General features: G+C 51.7%; 1 protein-coding gene across 1 annotated transcript in view; it reads right to left on the minus strand.

The window, feature by feature from the left end:
- Positions 1 to 21,273, minus strand: part of LIMD1 (LIM domain containing 1) — a 75,459-nt gene extending 54,186 nt beyond the window's left edge. Inside the window, exon 1 of the mRNA XM_006077501.4 lies at positions 19,176 to 21,273. Coding sequence (XP_006077563.3) covers positions 19,176 to 20,565 — 1,390 coding nt within the window. The 5' untranslated portion in view covers positions 20,566 to 21,273. The remainder of the gene's footprint in view (positions 1 to 19,175) is intronic.
- Between the last annotated feature and the right edge of the window lie 399 nt (positions 21,274 to 21,672).

Below are 21,672 nucleotides of genomic sequence, written 5' to 3' on the forward strand. Positions count from 1 at the left end.
TGCGTTTAAAACAGTCTGTCTTAGGGAAAAAAAAGCCATCTGTCTTGGGACTTCCCTGGGTGATCCAGTGGTTACAACTCTGCTCCAAAAGCAGGGGGCCCAGGTTCAATCCCTGGTCAGGAAACTGGATCCCACATGCCGCAACTAAAGATCCTGCACGTGGTAATGAAGATCCTGGTGCAGCTAAATGAATAAATAAATACTTAAAAAACAATAACAGGTTAAAAATAATAACAATAAAATAGTCTGTTTTAAGCATGATTATCCCTGTGTAAAATGATGGACGCCTTTAATTGGCTTGGCCAAAAAGTCCATTCAGGTTTTTCCATAAGATGTTACAGAAAAACCCAAACAAAGTTTTTGGTCAACTTCAATATTATTATTTTTGTCTATTATGTTCTGACTTTTCTACATCCCTATGTAAATGATGGACACTTTTAATTGGCTTGGCCAAAAAGTCCATTCAGGTTTTTCCATAAGATGTTACAGAAAAACCTGAACAAAATTTTTGGTCAACTTCAATATTATTATTTTTGTCTATTATGTTCTGATTTTTCTACAGTTCTACAGTGTTTGTTTAAACAGTTTTAAAATGACAAAAACCACAGAGGAAAGCTGCAGGGGAAAAAAAAATCAAACCCTTAAGACAGCATCAATTCAGTTCAGTTCAGTCGCTCAGTCGTGTCCGACTCTTTGCGACCCCATGAACTGCAGCACGCCAGGCCTCCCTGTCCATCACCAACTCCTGGAGTTCACTTAGACTCACGTCCATCGAGTCAGTGATGCCATCCAGCCATCTCATCCTCTGTTGTCCCCTTCTCCTCCTGCCCCCAATCCCTCCCAGCATCAGAGTCTTTTCCAATGAGTCAACTCTTCGCATGAGGTGGCCAAAGTACTGGAGTTTCAGCTTTAGCATCATTCCTTCCAAAGAAATCCCAGGGCTGATCTTCTTCAGAAAGACAGCATAGTAACTACCAAAAAAGGGATGGAAATCTCTTGCAAAGATATTGCAACAGAAGAAATTAGAAGAGTATCAGCCAAGTGACACCAGCTTGCAGAGCAGGTGGTTTAGAAAGCGACAAGCAGAACAGAGCCCAGAGAAATTCCGGAGGCAGGTCAAGCCAACGACCATAGAACTAGTGTGGCCACTATGGGAAACAGCACAGAGGGTCCACCAAAATCTAAAAACAGGACTACCACACCACCCAACAACAATTCCAACTCTGGGTATGTATCTGAAGAAAATGAAAACACTAATTCAAGAAGACTCTTGAGAGTCCCGTGGATTGCTAGGAGATCAAACCAGTCCATCCTAAAGGAAATCGGCCCTGAATATTGCTCCAGTACTTTGGCCACCCGATGTGAAGAACTGACTCACTGGAAAAGACCCTGGTGCTGGGAAAGACCGAGGGCAGGAGGAGAAGGGGGCGACAGAGGACGAGATGGTTGGATGGTGTCATGGACTCAACGGACAATGAGTCTGAGCAAAGTCTGGGAGATAGTGAAGAACAGGGAAGCCTGGCGTGTTGCATTCCATGGGGTCACAAAGAGTCAGACACAACTGAGTGACTGAACAACAAACAATTTAATAGGATACACACATCGCAATGCTCACAGCAGCACTATTTACAATAGCCAAGATATGGAAGCAAATTAAGCATCCATCAACAGATGAATGGATTTTAAGAAGATGTACTCCCCCCCCACACACACACACACAATGGAATACTACTCTGCCATTAAAAAGAACAAAATTCTGCCATTTACAGCAACATGGACAGACCTAGAGAATATGCTACTTGGTGAAATAAATCCAACAGACACAGACAAATATTGTGTGATATCATTTATACAATAATACAATACAAATGAATGCATATGCAAACAGAAACAGTCTCACAGATACAGAAAACAAACTTGTGGTTACCCAAGGGAAGAGGGAAAGGAAGAAGGACAAATATGGGGTATGGGATTAGCAGATATCAACTACTACACACACACACACAAAACCAGATAAGCCACAAGGGTATATTGCAGAGAACAGGGAGTGATAGCCATCACCTGGTAATAATTTATAACAGAGTATAATCTGCAAAAGTTGAATCATCATGTTGTATTCCTAAAACCAACAGAACCTTGTAAATCAACTATACTTCAATTACAGATATCTGCACACACACACACACGCTGCACAGGAGGGCTCCCGCACCGCTGGCAGGAATGCCACAGTGCACAGCCACGCTGGGAGCTTGCTGGCAGCTGCTGGGAAAGCTAAACGCGCGCCTACCATATGACCCAGCATTTCCACTCCTAGATATGCGCCCAGAGAAATGAGCACATATGTCCACACAACTGACGACAGCAGATGTACTCATCATTGCCCTACACTGAGAGAACCCACACTTCCTTCAAAGGGAAATACAAAGACGTGGGTTCACACCACGGGGTATTACTAGGCAGTGTAAGAGGACACTGTACAGGAGACAGGGATCAAGACCATCCCCATGGAAAAGAAATGCAAAAAAGCAACATGGCTGTCTGGGAAGGCCTTCCACATAGCCGTGAGACGCAGAGAAGCGAAAAGCAAAGGAGAAAAGAAAAGATATAACCATCTGAATGCAGAGTCCCAAAGACTCGCAAGAAGAGAGACGAAAGCCTTCTTCAGCGATCCGTGCCCAGACAGAGAGGACAACAACAGAACGGGAAAGACTAGAGATCTCTTCAAGATTAGAGATACCAAGGGAACATTTCATGCAAAGATGGGCTCGATAAAGGGCAGAAATGGTATGGACCTAACAGAAGCAGAAGATATTAAGAAGAGGTGGCAAGAATACACAGAAGAACTGTACAAAAAAGATCTTCATGACCAAGATAATCACAATGATGTGATCACTGACCTAGAGTCAGACATCCTGGAATGTGAAGTCAAGTGGGCCTTAGAAAGCATCACTAGGAACAAAGCTAGTGAGGTGATGGAATTGCAGTTGAGCTATTTCAAATCCTGAAAGATGATGCTGTGAAAGTGCTGCACTCAATATGCCAGCAAGTTTGGGAAACTCAGCAGTGGCCACAGGACTGGAAAAGGTCAGTTTTCATTTCAATCCCAAAGAAAGGCAATGCCAAAAAATGCTCAAACTACCACACAATTGCACTCATCTCACATGCTAGTAAAGTAATGCTCAAAACTCTTCAAGCCAGGCTTCAGCAATACGTGAACCATGAACTTCCAGATGTCCAAGCTGAGTTTAGAAAAGGCAGAGGAACCAGAGATCAAATTGCCAACATCCACTGGATCATCGAAAAAGCAAGAGAGTTCCAGAAAAACGTCTATTTCTGCTTTATTGACTATGCCAAAGCCTTTGACTCTGTGGATCACAATAAACTGTGGAAAATTCTTCAAGAGATGGGAATACCAGACCACCTGACCTGCCTCTTGAGAAACCTCTATGCATGTCAGGAAGCAACAGTTAGAACTGGACATGGAACAACAGACTGGTTCCAAATAGGAAAAGGAGTACGTCAAGGCTGTATATTGTCACCCTGCTTATTTAACTTATATGCAGAGTAGATCATGAGAAACGCTGGGCTGGAAGAAGCACAAGCTGGAATCAAGATTTCTGGGAGAAATATCAATAACCGCAGATATGCAGATGACACCACCCTTATGGCAGAAAGTGAAGAGCAACTCAAAAGCCTCTTTTTTTTTTAACCTGTTTTTTATTTTATTTTATTTTTAAACTTTACATAATCAAAAGCCTCTTGATGAAAGTGAAAGTGGAGAGTGAAAAAGTTGGCTTAAAGCTCAACATTCAGAAAATGAAGATCATGGCATCCGGTCCCATCACTTCATGGGAAATAGATGGGAAAACAGTGGAAACAGTGTCAGACTTTGTCCCATCACTTCATGGGAAATAGATGGGAAAACAGTGGAAACAGTGTCAGACTTTATTTTTCGGGGCTCCAAAATCACTGCAGATGGTGACTGCAGCCATGAAATTAAAAGACGCTTACTCCTTGGAAGGAAAGTTATGACCAACCTAGATAGCATATTCAAAAGCAGAGACATTACTTTGCCAACAAAGGTCCCTCTAGTCAAGGCTGTGATTTTTCCTGTGGTCATGTATGGATGTGAGAGTTGGACTGTGAAGAAGGCTGAGCGCCGAAGAATTGATGCTTTTGAACTGTGGTGTTGGAGAAGACTCTTGAGAGTCCCTTGGACTGCAAGGAGATCCAACCAGTCCATTTTGAAGGAGATCAGCCCTGGGACTTCTTTGGAAGGAATGATGCTAAAGCTGAAACTCCAGCACTTTGGCCACCTCATGTGAAGAGTTGACTCACTGGAAAAGACTCTGATGCTGGGAGGGATTGGGGGCAGGAGGAAAAGGGGACGACAGAGGATGAGATGGCTGGATGGCAACACTGACTCCATGGACCTGAGTCTGAGTGAACTCCAGGAGTTGGTGATGGACAGGGAGGCCTGGCGTGCTGTGATTCATGGGGTCGCAAAGAGTCGGACACGACTGAGCGACTGAACTGAACTGATAAGAGGACCAACCACTGACTCAGGCAGCCACAGGAATTAATTTCAGACATTATCTAGGTGAATAAGGCAGACAAAAGAATACTACAGTAGATTCTCGCTATTCGCGAGGCAGTTATGCTCCATAAAGTCACCACAAACACCAAACTGTTCTGTTGTTGTGCAGTCGCTAAGTTGTGTTCAGCTCTCTGCGACCCATGGACTGTAGCCTGCCAGGCCCCTCTGTCCATGGGATTTCCCAGGCAAGAATACTTGGGTATTCTTTTTTGGGGGGGTTTCCAAGTCCTTCTCCAGGGGATCTTCTCGAGCCAGGGATTGAACTTATGTCACCTGCATTGGCAGGTAGATTCTTTGAGCCACTGAGCCACCAGGGAAGCTGAAATTGTGAATAGCAAATCACTGCTCCCAGAAGAAACACAAGGTTAGGTTCCTGTGAGCCTCTGGGCACAGGAAAGTCAGTGTTCTATTTGGGGTTCATACCCACTACTCTGCTTCAGGACTCCAGAGCTCTACTGGGCCAAGCAAGACAGGAAACCATCCAAAGATGCACACAAGTTCCATGCCGTCCCACTGAAATCCCCTTCTCGGCAAAATGTGGTCACGTCTCAGGTTTGCCCTGGGGGACAGGACCTCTCCAGGCTTACAGACTAGCCCACCCGCCACCAGCCACGTCACCCAAGTCCTCACTCAGTAAGCTCACCCTTCTGCTCAGATCGGTGGTCAAGGTCTGAAAGACGTCACACGGGGCGTCACACAGGGCGTCACAGCTACCACCGGGCCCAAGCGACGGAGAAAAACTGCGTCTGCAGCAGCCACTGCCTATCAGCCTGCTGGCATCGTAACCAAAACACTTCCACTTTTCACTCTGATGGCACAACATGATACATACACTCCATGATTCATTCATTCAACAAATACTTTACGCGTAACTTCTACAGACCAGGCCCGGGGTTTTGTATTTTGAATCCTGTCACTAAATCGATGTTTGGTTTGATTTCCTCACTGTCCTTATTTCTTTTTTTAAATTATATATTTATTTATTTGGCTGCCTTGAGTCTTAGTTGCAGCACTTGGGATCTTTCCGTATGGAATGAGGGCTCTGTTGCCCCGAGGCATGTAGGATCTCAGCTTTCAGACCAGGGGAGACAGGCTCTTAACCACTGGACCACCTGGGAAGTCCTTTCCTTATTTCTTAAGAGCTGGATTATCATACAGCTCCAATTTTGTTTCCCAAAAGAAAGCAGTTCTGACTTCATGAGCACGGCTGATGATGACCAAGCACTTTTAAGGGGACAAGGGCATTCCGCTGTCACCTCTGCTGGGACGTGATCTCATGGAGGGACGTGGCGGGTCAACCAGGAGAAGTGCCTGTCATCACCACCCGCTGGCCTGCTGCCCGAGGCGCATCTGTTATTTATCACGCCCTCCCCACTCCGGCTTCTGTGCTCTGTGGCTGGGCTCTAGGCAGGCCAGCGAGGGACCCGCTTCCATCCAACTGATGCCCATACGCCCCCCATCCAGTGTCTGGGTCCCGCCTCCAAAACACCGTCACCCCTAGAGCCAGGCGTTTCCTCCCAGCCAACAGCCCTGAACCCAAGATCAGCTTTGGAGGCAAATGACCACATTTGCCGAAGCACAGAAGAGGAATCAGAATTATAAGGAGCCCAGGCACTCCTTGGAAGGAAAGTTATGACCAACCTAGATAGCATATTCAAAAGCAGAGACATTACTTTGCCAACAAAGGTCCGTCTAGTCAAGGCTATGGTTTTTCCAGTGGTCATGTATGGATGTGAAAGTTGGACTGTGAAGAAAGCTGATCGCCGAAGAATTGATGCTTTTGAACTGTGGTGTTGGAGAAGACTCTTGAGAGTCCCTTGGACTGCAAGGAGATCCAACCAGTCAGTTCTAAAGGAGATCAGTCCTGGGTGTTCTTTGAAAGGAATGATGCTAAAGCTGAAACTCCAGTACTTTGGCCACCTCATGTGAAGAGTTGACTCACTGGAAAAGACTCTGATGCTGGGAGGGATTAGGGGCAGGAGGAGAAGGGGACGACAGAGGATGAGATGGCTGGATGGCATCACTGACTTGATGGACACGAGTCTGAGTGAACTCCAGGAGTTGGTGATGGACAGGGAGGCCTGGCGTGCTGCAATTCATGGGGTTGCAAAGAGTCGGACACGACTGGGCGACTGAACTGAACTGAACTGAACTGAACAGGCCCTCCAGTCCCCGTCTGTGAAGTGGAGCAGGGCGTCCGGGCTGGCACAGAAGGCCCGCATCTTGCTGCCAGCATGTTCCACATGACCGTAGCTGTCAGCAAACGCGCTGGGGCCCAGCCCTGAAATCCGCCTCTCTCTACATTCACCACCTGACTGCACCAGCGGGAAGCAACACGAGCCAAGGAGGGGGAGAGGGGGACTGAACAGGAGATGCTCCGGCAGGCGGGAAACCGGACCTCCTCCCCGGGGCCAGCCCTGCCTGTCCTGTGAGCAGACGCGGCCGCGACTTGGCTCCACTCTGCTGAAAGGAAACCAGAAACTCGGCTCATGGGGAGGTTCGGCCGAACAGGGAAGCTGCTGTCAGGCTCCCAGGCAGCAAAAGGCCAATCTGCTACTGTCTTCTGAGGCTGAGGTGACTGTCACATGCAGTCAGGCCCACGGCTGCCGTGACGGGTACCCCCTGACTCAGGGCTGCATTATAAGATGGGGGCCGTGTTTACAAGGCCCTGAAAGACCTGAGTCACTAGACCTCCCAGGACCAGCTACAGAACTCAAGTCCCCTCCTCGTGATTGACAGCATCACAGAAGGCTTCCAGAACCTTCTATATGTTACAAAGACATGTGTTGGGGGGAAGGACTCCTGACTAACTTCCAGTGACCGGGAGTAACCAGACCGCGCTCCCCCGGGACACGCGGAGACGAATCACAGAACAAAACAGATGAGGGGAGAGCTTGGCCAAGTCTAAACTCGTGGCTCTCGAGATGTAAAAATAACCTGGCTCTAAAGTATTCCCTCAGAAACACTCAGGCAGAGAGCCTCCAGCCTTCCAACATGACCCTGAAGTTCTACGTCCAGCTGGTTTCCCTGGGAGGGGACAGATGACAAACAAAGCCTGACACAGATATATGTATTTGCTGGCAGGCACAACTCTGCAGCTGACACGCCTTGGAAATTTTGGAGGCCTGTTTTGATTCAGGGTAAGGTTTCTGTCCGGTTTGCCAGATGGACTCTGAGCGTAGCTTCGTCCGACATTTGGGTTTAAACATCTAGACACACAGCCTGCGGTTGATACTGACCCTGAGACCAGGCACCCTGGCTACCCCCAAAGAAACTGTGGGCTGGCACACCCCCGTCCTTGCGCACAACACTTGGGGGTGTCACGGGGCACTACCGACGGCATGGCCTGCCCGCCCTAACCCACACCCTTCAGGGGAACAGGAGAAGTCCGGGGCCCGATGAGTTGTGGGCAGTCAAGACTCCTGAGCAGCCCACGTATGTATTAACACCGCTGAGCCTGCATGGTCGCCACCCAGCAGGGAGGGGCTGGTATGAGCCCCTGGCTCCTGGCCTGAAGACGAACCGGAGGGCACACCTGGCTGCGAGAGGGGGATGCGCCCCTCGAGCCACCTCAGGCATCCCCCCCGCCGTGGCCTGCCTTCCTCATCACTCCACCTGCAAAGGGGGAGGCCTCAGGCCTGACCTCCTCGTGGCCACGATGCCCCCTGAGGTCCCTCTGTCAGAAAGCCCCTGTGCTCCCAGGAGCCGAGGGCCAGTGCGGCATGCAGGTCAGGATCCCGGGCTTAGCAAAGCTCCTTAATAGATATCTTGGGCAGGTTATTCACTTCTGTGTACCTCAGCTTCCCCATCCATAAAACGGGGATCATAAGACAGGCTTGTTGGAAGGATTAAACACGTTAATGCATGTGAGATGATTAGCGAAGTGCCTGACACAGAGCAACTTGCTCGATAAATTTTAGCAAAACTACCTCAGAGCCACAACCCAGGTAAACATCCTTTCCTTTTCCCCCTCCACACCCTAAGTGAAGCCCCTCCATTCCTGAAACAGACATCCACCCACCTCCACGAGGAGCCTGAAGGGCCAGGCCCCGAGGTCACTATTCCCCGCCCCATGCTAAGCCTGAGACCTAGAAACGCTGAGACCCAGAAACACAAGAGCCCTTCAAAGTGTCCTGGGAAATGCCAGCAAAAGCAAGTTCACTGAGTCCCATGGCTAGTCCCCTGCTGTCACCCACACTAGGGACCCCAAGTTTAATTAGAATGAGAGGGCTTCCCTGGTGGCTCAGTGGTAAAGAATCCACCTGCCAATGCGGGAGACATGGGTTTGATCCCTGATCCTGGAAGATCCCACATGCTGCGGAGCAACCAAGCCCGTGCACCACAACTTCTGAGCCTCTGCTCTAGAGCCTGGGAGCCTCAACCACTGAGCCCACTCGCTGCAACAACTGAAGACTGTGCGCCCTACAGCCCGTGCTCCACGCCAGGAGAAGCCAGCAAGATGAGGAGCCCATGCCCTGAACCTAGAGAGTGGCCCCCGCTGGCTGCAACTAGAGAAAAGCCCATGCAGCAGTGAAGACCCAGCAGGGCCAAAAATATACAAAATCAGAATTAGATTGAGAGCCCCAAAAGGCTTCCGGCGGTGACCCCTGTAATGCCACTCTCTCCCCAAGTGTGGCTGTTTCCTAAAGGGCATCTTCAAGTCCTTCCTAAACTCCCTTTCATCAGACATACCCTGCAGAGCAAACTGGCTTCTAGCTCAGTAAAAGCTTCTACATCTGGTCAAAGGGCCAAGAACCATGATCCCTCCTGCATCACATGAGCTCTGGCCTCTACTGGGGATGAGAAACTTTCTGCAGAAAATCTGAACACTGATTACTCTAAGGACAAAAGGCAAGTCAGTGATCTGTGGTTCTTGTTTTAGTTGAATGTATTTTCTGGCATGCCTGAAGTAAAAAATGAGTACTGCTTACAACTGAAAATGGAACTGTAACTAAACAAAACAAGTTGTTTTTTAATTCTGTAGAGGCCTGGAAGGGGGACGAGAAGCTTGGCAGGTCAACCCTCTGCCCTTCCAGGCTCTTGCCACAGTGGATAATACTGAGGCCCAGACCCTTGTTACTTGACCAGCCAAGATCCAGGCATCCAACTGGACCCACGGCTATAGGACTCCGGGTCAGGAAGGGCCCTCAGAGGTGCCCCAGGGCTCAGTACAGGAAGAGCAGGTGGCCCCACGTCACACCTGGGGCTGCTGGTAGCCTGGGACCCAGAACAGCTGGCTGCCTTACTCCCAGATGCATGCCTTTCTTCCACAGTTCTTCCTCCCGAGTGGGAGCCATAAATCAAGAGATGTAAAGGAACATTAAAAAACCTCTGGCAGGAATAGCCACATCGGGTCAATTCGATGTTCTGGGTTATGAATCAAAAGAGCATGAGAATAAGATGGAAAAAACAAGACATGCTTTCCTGGTTACAAAGGAACAGAGCAGAAACATTTCACGGGGGAAGGACCTCAGAAAGACAGCCTGATGGGATGAGGCAGCCGCTGTGGGAAACCGCTGTCAGGACAGACCAGGGCCGCAGCTGCAGACCCGCTCCCCACCGCTTCCCCGAGGGGGATCGCTGGGGGCCGCGCCAGGCTGGCCGGACGCATGGGCTGGGGAACAGCAAGAGCAGAAGTCCTGGGGTGAGAAGGAACTCTGCGAGTTCAGGACCAGCCATGAAGTTGGTGCGACAGGAGCTGGTCATCGTGGTGGGGCTGCGGGGGACACCCCGAGTTTGGACCTGAGGCTGGGGTGACAGAACAGTGGCTGTCACTCCAAGTGCAAGGACTTGAGTCTGACCCTCCAGCGTCCTTCCAAGCCCAGTGCTAAGAGCACGGCAGGGACTGGACATGTGTACCTTGCTGACAAGTGAACTCAGTGAACAAGTGACTCACTCTGAATAAACCCTGGGGGTTGTTCATAATCCCTCCACCCCAAAATCTCAGAAGAGAAATCCTACAGAGAGAGGTAGGTAAGGAACAGGGATAAAGCATATGATAAACCATCCATCCGTCTGGACCGCAACACAGAGGACCCAAACAGTATCGGAGCCCTGACCCCTGGCCACGAGGGAGCAGCCGCTGTTTCGGAGCGAGCTGGACAGTCCCGCTGACGGCACTCACTCCTTGCTGTCTGAGCCTTGGCTGCACCCTGCTCAGCCCTGTGCTCTCCTTCCATCCCAAACCTGCCGTGATAGGTTTTGTATAATTATCTCAAGGTTGTAGGGAGCTTCCCAGGTGGCACTAGTGGTAAAGAACCTGCCTGCCAATGCAGGAGATGTAAGAGACTTGAGTTCGATCCCTGGGTTGGGAAGATCCCCTGGAGGAGGACACAGAAACCCACTCCAGTACTCTTGTCTGGAGAATCTCATGGACAGAGGAGGCTGGTGGGCTACAGCCCATAGGGTTGCAAAGAGTCGGACATGAGTGAAGCGACTTAGCACGCACGTGCAGGTTTTAGAAGTTACTTTAAACCACACGATTGCTCAGAACCTCGTATTTGCAGTCAGAAGCCACAATTCTGCCTGGAGAGTGGTGATCACTGTGGGGGGCACATGGCAGGGGGCTTCTTGGGTGCTGGTCCTGTTTTGTGCTTTGATCTGAGTTCTAGGCATGTTCACCTTGTGAGCATCTATAATACGTGTGTTTTGTTCCTGTTGTTGCTGTTGTTTAGTTGCTTAGTCGTGTCTGACTCTTTGCGACCCAATGGATTGTAGCCCGCCAGGCTCCTCTCTGTCCATGGGATTATTCAGGTGAGAATACTGGAGTGGGTTGCCATGCCCTCCTCCAGGGGATCTTTCTGACCCAGGGACTGAACCACACCTCCTGCGTCTCCTGCGTTGGCAGGTGGATTCTTTACCTCTGAGCCACCTGGGAAGCCAGTATGTATATACTATACATCCATTTTTTTAAAAAAGTGTAAAATACATACACTCCTGGTTTTGAGGGGAAGATTACCTGGCCTACAAAAACAAACAAACAAACATCCACGTTTGCCATGCAATTTTTAAACGGCTAGGAGTCCCCACGTCTTAGGGTGTACACCTGCTGGGCTAGACAGGCAGATTTAGACTCTGGAGTGTCATTTACAAAAGTTACCAAAGGATCAGAAATTTACTTCCATGGCTACGGAAGCCTGGATCCAGTAGGTCCAAATTACCATACCATATTTCCTAATGGAATGTGGGCAGGAGTTCCCACACTTGGTCATGCCAGCTACTCAGACAGGCCCGATGGTTAATGATCTTCTGTCCCCTTCTCTTACTTCAGCGTGTGGCTTGGGTTTACTGCAATGCCTGATGTCTGGGGGGGGGGGGGGTGGCGGTGAGTGGGGCCTCTGGGGTGCACAGAGGCCACTGTCCTGAAACCTGGAGGGGCCCCCCTTCTACAGGATTGGCCCATGTTGTTTTCTTTTATATGACAAATGCTCTGAAAAATCACTCTCAATTGTTCGTTCAAGGCTGGACTTAAACCCCATATTTCAAGCAACTGTTGCTAATGAAGTCAGATAAATAAGCTCAAGTCATGTCTGACTCTTTGCGACCCCATGGACTGTAGCCCACCAGATGCCCCTGTCTATGGAATTCTCCAGGCAGGAATACTGGAGTGGGTTGCCATTTCCTTCTCCAGGGGTCTTCCCAACCCAGAGATAGAACCCACATCTCCTGCATTGGCAGGAAGGTTCTTTACCAACTGAGCCACCAGGGAAGCCTGGACGTCAGATGAGACTTAAAAAGGTCATTAAGACAACTTGTAGCTCAATGTTGAAGAGACGGTCAGATGGGAGGGAACAGAGAGGACACATATGGGATCCTTGTCTGGACTGCTTACTTCACCTCCTGAGCTGCTAGTAAAACAAAATCAGGTGTGACAGGCTCCCTGGCCCCTGGCAGGGCTGGGCCATCCCCGGGAGGAGTCACACCTCTCCTCAGGCTCCCAGGCTAAGGCGGGTCTGCTGTTAACAGTTTTCCGAGCTCACATACTGCTGCAGGAATGTCCACCCAAGACAGGAAAACTGAAGACGCAGCCAGGCGTGCAGGTGGGCAAGTGTCCATCCATCCACTTGCTGGGTGACCGGGACCCTGGAACCAGCTTCCTCTTGCCCCGCCACCCTGCTCGCTGGCACCTAACAGAGTGTGGCTGTCCCACAGCAGTGGGGGAGGGGAGACCTGGGGGGGTGGCTGCAGGTCCAGAGTCCTGACCCTGGAAAGGGCAGGGAGCCCACTGATGCCTCCTCAGCAGCGAGCAGAGACTGAATCTGGAGGGGCTCTCAGAGAACATCCACCTCAGCCCAGAAACGCCGCCCAGTTCATTCAGGGAGTCGGAGCCCCAGCTGGTGGGGTAACACCACCACCGACCGCGGTGTGGCCCTGAACCCTTCACGGCCTGGGTTCCTCAACTGCAAACGGAGGAGAACGGAGTCTGGCTGTGAAGGTTAAATACAGGCGCTCAACAGACATCACAATGATTAAAATCACAGCCAAGGTCACCGAGAGCGGGGTCTTATCTGCCCTGGACAGGGGATGTGGCAGGGTGCCCAGATCGCCCTTCAGTGAAGGAGCGTGGCACAGTGGCTGGGGCTGCAGGGGGGCAGCCCTCAGCTGTCAGCCCCTTTGGGCACGGCCCCAGCTACACAGAGGCACCTTGCTGGTCATGCCCACCCGGAGAGGACCAAGGAGGGAGTGGTGAAGGCCAGGCCGTCTCACCCCAATTCGGGGCAGCTCTGAAGGGCTTTTCCAGCCCCAGACCCCCCTGGGGTCGGCCCAGGCTGGTCAGGCCCGCAGCGCAGCCGGGGCGTCCCGCTTGCCCACTCCTGCGTCCCCCGCCCTCCACACACACGGTCCCAGCAGTGTCCCCTAGGCCGCCCCCTGCACACTAGGCTCTGCCTCGGGGTCAGCTTCCCCAGTCACCCAGCCGGCGACGCGTGCTTCATCTGTGTCCTTCTTCCTTAGAAGGGGAGGAGAGGCCCAGTGTGCGGAGGACAGATGGCCACTGAGGAGGAAAAGGTGAGAGAGAACCCACTGGCGTGAAAACAACCCACAGCGGCGCCGTCCAAGTGCGAGGCCCGGACAAGGAACCCGACGGCGTCCTCTCAGCAGCATCAGCTCTCCTCGAGGGAGAAACACGCAAAGCGGCCGCAGAGGAACACGGCGGTAGGACCAGGGGCAGCAATGCCTTCCCGGGACCAAAGTGTCCCAAACCCACGAGACCAGGCCAAGGAAAATGCCAGAAGGGTCCTCAGTGATGAGCTGATCAATAACCAGGCGCTGAGGTGTCTTCAGACCCAAGGGTTCCCGAAGGTGGTCTTGGGGATTCACAAAGTCTTCCCACAAGGTCATGTCCAGGAAGGGGTCCAGGTAACCAACCGAAACATCAACTCCGCTTTGCTTCTGGCTAGAATTACATTGACTCTAACGGGGACCATTGCATTTCCCTGATTCTCTCTGGCACGAGCCCTGTATCAATAGATAATCTTTCCGTTGTTGAGTCGCTAAGTTGTGTCTGACTCCTTGCAACCCCACGGACTGCAGCACACCAGGCGCCCTGTCCTTCACTCTCTCCCAGAGTTTGCTCTAACTCATGTTATTTAGAAGTAAAATTTCATCTTTATTTAGTGTGTTGGACAAACAGAAATCTGTCAGATAACACCAGATCTAGAGACGGGAAAGGCATCTGCTGACGTGAGCCCCTCAACAGGCCAAGCTCCTCGTGCTATGGAGAAGGGGAGAGGCCTGGAAGGGGCTAGGGTGTGTTCAAGGTCCCACAGCAGGGCTGGGCCACGCCCTGACGGCCAGGAGGCATGTCCTCCTCGGCTGCGTGGCCGGTTCCTTAGAGCAGCTGGGAGCTCAGCTACCAAAGCTCTCCTATATGATGGGCACTAGGGCGCCCATCAGCGGAGGGTGACTAGACAACACTTAAAGGGCACAAATGTAGTCCACCCGCCCTGGGAGTTTGTCCCAGGCTAGGCTTGCAACTTGCAGTTGGCCTGAAGTCCACATGAGGCTGCTTACGTGACCAGAGCACATGCACAGAGGGTGACACCGAGTCAGCGCAACACGTGCTGATGTGGAACAGCCGCCAAGATGCGCCGTTGGGAGGGAAAGGCAGAGAGCAGGTGGACAGCAGGCCTGGCTGCGACCCACAGAGAGATACACGCACGTACTCACACGCCAGGATGCTAGGCTACAAACGGGTGGGAAGGAGACTAACGCGTCACTCCGTCTGTTTTTCTGTCTTTGGAGTTTTCTACATGTGACTCTAATGCTTAGTGAAAAAATAAATTAGATATGATACCCTCAATGTTTCATACAGTGGTAGAACAGGCAAAGTCAGAGGGCTAGAACACAGATTGTCCACTGCCAGGAGCTGGGAGAGATGAGGGATTGAGAAGCAACTGAGTTACGGGTGTGGGTTTCCCCTGGGGGTGATGAATAAATGCTTTGGAACTAGACAGGGGTGCTGTTTGCGCGACATGACGGAAGCGCTAAATGCCACTGCCTGCTTTTAAAATTAAACAGATCGATTTTATATTATAGGAAGTTATTCTTCATTAAAGAAAAAAAACATAAAAGTAAATAAATAAAGCAGGCTTTCACGTCTGTGCTTGGGAGGCAGCTGGGCAATGCTGGTTAGAAGAGTGGGAAGCGGGGCTTCTCTGGTGGTCCAGTGGTTAAGAATTCGGCTTGCAACACAGAGCACGCAGGCTCGATCCCTGGTGGGGGAACTAAGATCCCACATGCCACAGAACTAAGCCCTTGCGCTGCAACCACTGAAGGCTGTGCGCTCCGTGGCCCGAGAGCCACAACTAAAGCCCACACGTGGCAACGGAAGACTCCCCACGACACAACAAAGATTCCTCGTGCTGTAACTGAGGCCTGATGCATCAAATAAATAAATAAAATATATTTAAAAGAAGAAATAAAGCAAATTTCTTTTTTAAAAAGCATGTGACAATAGCACATTAAAATAATAATAATAATAAAGAGGAATGGGCAGGGAGGCCCAACTGTGGGGCTCAGACCTCACCTGTACCCAGTAGGCCCTGTGAGATGTGGGATCAGTCATCTAACCTCTCTGAGCCTCAGTTTCCAGGCTGGTGAAATGGGCTTCCTTCCTAAGCTCACATGAATAAAGTAAATAGGCCCCGAGGGCCTCTGCTCCTGCTGTCTGCCCTGCTGAGCATGCCCTTTCCCAGAGCAGACTCGAGGGTCACCCCGGCCTCCTTCAAGCCTAGCTCTAAAGCCACCTTCTCGATGGGATTTCCCCTGATCACTGGCTTGAAAACCAGAAACCTCCCTGGTTCGACTCCCTGCCCTGAGGCTCCATCCTCTCCACTTCCTGTTTCTCTCCCTCAAACCTGATTATTTATTTTGTTCATCTCCTGCCTCCCTCTCCTGCACCACCTGCTCTGGAGAAGTAGGGGTTTCTGTCTGCCCCGTTCATTACGTACGTCAAGGCAGATGTTCAGTAAATACGGGATGGATGAATGGATAGTGTTAGCTAATAGTTCTGCTATGATCTGGTGTGTGAACTTGCCTCCCTCCAAAAATAAAACCGTTGTTTGTTGTTTAATGATCTTGAAATTAAAAATTCAAGACAAATACTATATTTCACATATATGTGTAATCTAAAAAAAAACCAACACACACAGACACAAAAAACATCAACAGAGGTATAGCTACAGAGAACAAACAGGTGGTTGCCTGAGGGGAGGGAGGGTGGGGAGGAAAGAAATAGCTGAAGGAGGGTAACAGGTACTAAGTTTCAGTTGTGAAATAAACCAGTCATGGATATGAAATGTACAGTGTGGGGAATACAGTCAATAACAATGTAATATCTTCATATAGTGACATATTGTAACTGGACTGACTTGTGATGGTCAGAAATGTACAGAAATACTGAATCATGACATTGCATAATAGGAACTAACAGTGTTGTAGATCAATTATACTTCAAACTCATAGAAAAAGAGATCGGATTTGTGGCTACATCAGGGAAGGTGTGTGCTTCTTTGGGCTTCCCTGGTGGTTTAGACAGTGAATGAATGAATGAATGCATGAATCCACCTGCAATGCGGAAGACCTGGATTTGATCCCTGGGTTCGATCCCTGGGTTGGGAAGATCCCCTGGACAAGGGAACACCTACCCTCTTCAGTATTCTGGCCTGGAGGATTCCATGGACAGAGAAGCCTGGCAGGCTACAGTCCATGGGATTGCAAAGAGTCGGACACGACTGAGTGACTTACACTTCACTTCAGTGGTAGGTGGAAGGGGAGAGGGGGAATGGGACACGAAAGCAGTCAAAGGCATAAAGTTCCCAAGGATATAATGTACAACACGATATATAATATAACTAACATTGCTATATGTTGCATATGAAAGTTAAAGGAAATCCGGAGTTCTCATCACAACGAAAAAGTAATTTTTTTTTTTTTTTCAAAAAAGTAATTTTTTGAGATGAGATGAGATGATGGATGTTCACTAACCTTATTGTTATCATCACTTTATGATGCCTGTAAATCAAATCATTACATAAATCAAATCATCATGCTGAGGCTCTCCTGGTGGCTCAGTGGTAAAGAATCCTCCTTCCAACGCAGGGAACAAGGGTTCGATCCCTGGTCGGGAAAGACCCCGCGTGCCCCGGGGGGGACAACTGAGCCCGCGTCACAACTGCTGAGCCCTCGCTCTAGAGCCTGTGCTCCTCAACAAGAGTTGCCCCAGCTCACCGCACCTAGACAGAAAGCCCAAAAGCAGCAACGAAGACTCAGCGCTGCCAAAAATAAATAAATAAATAAATTTGCTTAAAAATTAAAAACCTTTTAAAAAGCAAAAACTTAGAAATCTTTTTTAAAAACTACTATGCTGTGTGCATCTTAGACTTATACAATATTGTGTGTCAATTACATCTCAATAAAACTGGAAAAAAATACAACAGCTTAAACTAAAAAAAAAAAAAAAAAAAGCCCACAGTATTTCCAGAGAAAAGTATTATCCCCAAGGAGGGGGATTTGCAGAGGAGAAGAGATGGCTCACAATGAGAGGCCGCTACATGCTCTAAAACATAAACGCCGAGTAAACAGCCAGCCTGACCTCTGACTGCCCAGGGTGGTGTGAGCGCTGCTCCTGCGAGGCTCTCATGAGAAGCAAGAACACAGTGCCCGTGCCTCGGACACATCCCTCCAAGCACCTCGGGACAGAATCATTCATTCATGCAGGATGGGGCAGACAGCAGCCAGCCAGTCACCCTCCCTGTGCAGGGCCTTCCCTGCCCCCCACCAAAAGCCTTCATACGGGGAAACGGTGACCTCAACTACGCACAGTTCAAAAATGAAAAACTAAAATAAAATATTGATACCATGCATAAAATAAAATGAGAAACTACTGTACACCTCAGAGAACTCAACTCTATGCTGTGCGGCGATCTAAATGGGAAGGCGACCCAAGCAAGAGGCATACATGCAGCTGATTCTCTTTGCACAACAGCAGAAACATACAACACTGTAAAGCAACGATACTCCAATCGCAAGTAATTTAAAAAAATAAATAAAACTCAGGCTCTTCTAGTTAGCACTTCTGTGAGATGGCTACATCGTTACTCAACAGGATGCTATCTCTGCTTTTCTGCTGCCTCCAAACTCTGCATGGAGGAAAAAATAAAAGCTGAAGCCAGCAGTCTCCGAGAGTTTGTGGCTTTAAAAAGAGAATAAAACAAAACCTGCAAGAGGAAGAAAAACCAACAAAGAGCATCTTCCATTCTCTTAGGAGCCACGACTGTGGGTGTAACCTGGCTGCTGGCTAGTAGTCAGGGTAGGGGTGCTGAGTTGGAAGGTGCCGAATGCACGGGTCTCCAATTTCCCAGAACGTCAGGAGCAGGGCTGGCTTGTGAAAAATGCCAACTGCTGGGCCCCATGCCAGAGTTTCTGATGCAGTAGGTTTGGGGTGGGGCCTAAGAATTTGCATTTTTAACTAGTTCCCAGGCAAAAGGACGCTGCAGGTTCAGACTACACTTTGAGAAGGACGGCTCTAGAACAAAGCCTTCCATGTCAGAGTTTCACCTCCCTCTGCTGAACACAGAACGTGCAGGCAGACACACGTGCACACAGGGACCCGCAGAGAGCCCACGCCCAACCACTGGTCCTCTAATAGCCAGGCTCCCCTGGCACAGCCAGCAACTGATGGAACGAACCCTCAGGGGTACATGGACCTTCTAAGAAGCCCATTCAGGTCCCGCCTGAGCCAGTCACTGTGACAGGTTCTAAGTCACTCCCGAAACCCCTGAAATCCAAAGTCACAGATTTCCCTTTTTGCGGGGACCAGTCATGAGCAATCCTGCCCTTCGCACATGGGTAACCACCAGCAGCAAGATCCGCTTTCTGCCTAGTGATGATCTCAAGTCTCTTTTCAAGTTTCAGAAGAAGCAGCTGAAAGAGGAAGTTAAAAAAAAAAAAAAAGACAGGCGCACTCAAGGGGAGCGACAGCATCCCTGGTGGGGGTAGGGGGCGTTTCCCCCTAATGCCCAAATGCAGGGACCCCGTCACTCGCTGTGGGCAACCACGCCAGCCTCTCACTACTCACCAAAGTAATCGGCCTTTGGGTGAGCATCCATCTCCCGCTCCAGACGCTGGGTGAGGGCTTCTAACTTCAATTCGGCGGCCGTGGGTCCAAGCTCAGGGCCCGGGACGAGCGTCTGGCAGGGTAACCTCACTCTGGGGGAACTTGGCGTCTCTGGGAGCACAGGCCCCAGGCTGCCATCAGAGGCCCAGCTGGAGGCACCTTCTTTACAAGATAACTCAGGCAGGGTGGACATCACTGGATGGACAAGGCTGTTGGGGCTGAGCTTGGGACCAACGCCAGGATCTGTACAGCCAGGCTTGGGACCCAGCCCAGGGAGGGCACCCGTCTGCATATGGTCCATGCTGGCTGGCGAGGATGAAGGGGCAGAGCTAGAAAGGTAAGATTTGGGCCCATCTTGGAACCAGGGTTGAGGGTCCACAGTGGGTTTGGGCATCGTGCCTGAAATCTCACTCCCTACCCCCGAGTTTGTTCTGGGAAGAGAGCCTTGACTGGGCCGGTTCAGGGCCAGAGGCGCTGAGAAAGGGGTCCTGGGCTGAGCAGACCTCGGGAGGGCCCCATTCTCTGGGCCAGGGGAAGGGAGGCCAGGGCTCACTCGCTGGGAGGAGGCGGTGGTCCAGACCCCCGCTGGCTTCTCGCTGTTGCCTCCTCCAAGCCCACCATCCTGGCCACTCTGCAAAGACCTGCCAGAGCCTGGGGAGAGCTGTTGGTACAGGTGAGGATCCCTGGAGGGCTTAGACAGCAGTGGGTCGCTCCCTGGGGTCCCAGACCACGTACTTCCTACACCCAGCCTGATGCCAGGGGACACTCCCGGGTCGTCGGCCCACTTGGGGCCTGCCAAGGACAGGTTGTCGTAATAGTCTCCGTGGGTGAGGCAGGAGGGATCCTCACAGGGGCCCGGCCGATGGAAAGCAGACATCTCAGAATTCGCCATGCTCTCCTTGGACCCACAGTCTTGGCTGCCTTGCCTCGAACCCCGGACGTACAGCTTGGCCCTCTGCTCCTGGGGTGGGTACGAGGGCTGCCCAGGCGCCACGGTGATGGTCGTCCCAGGGGCCACGGTTGAGGCAGCGAGAGGGGGCTTGGCAGCACCGTCCGCGGCCAGCTTGCTGCCCCCACCAGCTTCCCGGTGGGCCGGTGGGCCCAGGCGTCCCCCACCGTTAACGGGACCCCGGCTCGCCCTGGGCAGGGTCTCCTCCTGTAGGAGCTGCTGCTGCTGCTGCAGGTGGATTTTGGCCATCTTGGTAGCAAACACCCTGCGTGTTTCCTCAAACTCCGGGTTGTTGCCTGCACCCTTGTCCACTCGGAAGAGTCCATCTTTGGAGGCCTCGTACATGTTCAGGTCCTCAATGAACTTACTGGCCTCCAGGCCCAAGTCGTCATACTTATCCATGTTGCTGACCCGGCCTAGCCTAGTTGAGTGCGTGGAGCTGGGGCGGTGGGGGTCCTGGCAGAGGGCGGACACTCAAGTCCAGCCCAGGACAGGTACAGCCTTCCACCTGCCCAGCATGAGAGTCATGACCCAGGGCCTTAGAGTCCAGCAGATGCTGAGGCCTCAAAGTCACTTGGGCCAAATTTGCTTCCAATTCCCCTTCCCCTCGGAGGTGTCCGCGTGGGGGCGGCTGGCGGCGCTTGGCTGTCCGAGCTGGCTGTGAGTTCTTTTCTCGGTTTCAAATCATAAAACGTAAAAGAAATACGGAAAAAGAAAAAAAAAAAATCACATCCTCCTTAAGCAACCAAACTCAAGACACCCACAAGAGGCAGCAGCCGCTGGACAGGAGGGAAAGTTGCGCAGAGAGCAGAGAGCAGAGGGCCCAGGACCGGCCCGGCCGGAGCGAAGGCGCGGCGGCGGGAGGCGCGAGCACGTACCGGGCGCTCGGTCCTCCGCGGCTTCCCCCGGTGGCGCGGAGCTGCGATCGTGGCCGGCGCGGGGACGGATCGGGGATCGGGATCCGGGGCACACGGGCCGGCCGGGCCCCGGCGGGAAGTTCACGGCAGCCGGGCGGTTGGTCTATTGTCCGATGGCGGCGGTGGCTGGGCGCGCGCGAGCCGGAGGGCGGCGGGACGCGGAAGTGAGTGCGCCGGACGCAGTCCCCGCCGCTCGGTCGCCGGCCGGGCACGTCGCGGGCCTGCTAGGAGGCGGAGGCGGAGGCAGCGGCCGAGGGGCGGGGGCGCGGGAGAGGGGCGGGGTCGGCGCGCGCGGCGGCGGGCGCCCCGGGGCAGGCCCGAGCCCGACTGGGCTGGGGAACCTGGAGGTGTGGCCCGCGCGCCTCTTTCAGCTCTTGAGCGCGGGACCGCCCCAGGAGAAGTCCGGCCCTGCTCCGGTCCTTGGGCAGAGCGGGGCGGAGGCCACTCCGCGGGGATCGCTGGCAGGCGACCTGGACGGCTTGCGTGGACCCGAGACATGCCGCTTGAATTTTGCGGGAGTCCCGAGGTCGCACGCTCCTCGTCCCACTGTGCCTCGGTGTCCCGAGTGGAAAGTCAACCCCTTGTGCCGGCT

This window comes from Bubalus bubalis, chromosome 21, assembly GCF_019923935.1.
Source record: "Bubalus bubalis isolate 160015118507 breed Murrah chromosome 21, NDDB_SH_1, whole genome shotgun sequence".
Classification (NCBI taxonomy): domain Eukaryota; kingdom Metazoa; phylum Chordata; class Mammalia; order Artiodactyla; family Bovidae; genus Bubalus; species Bubalus bubalis.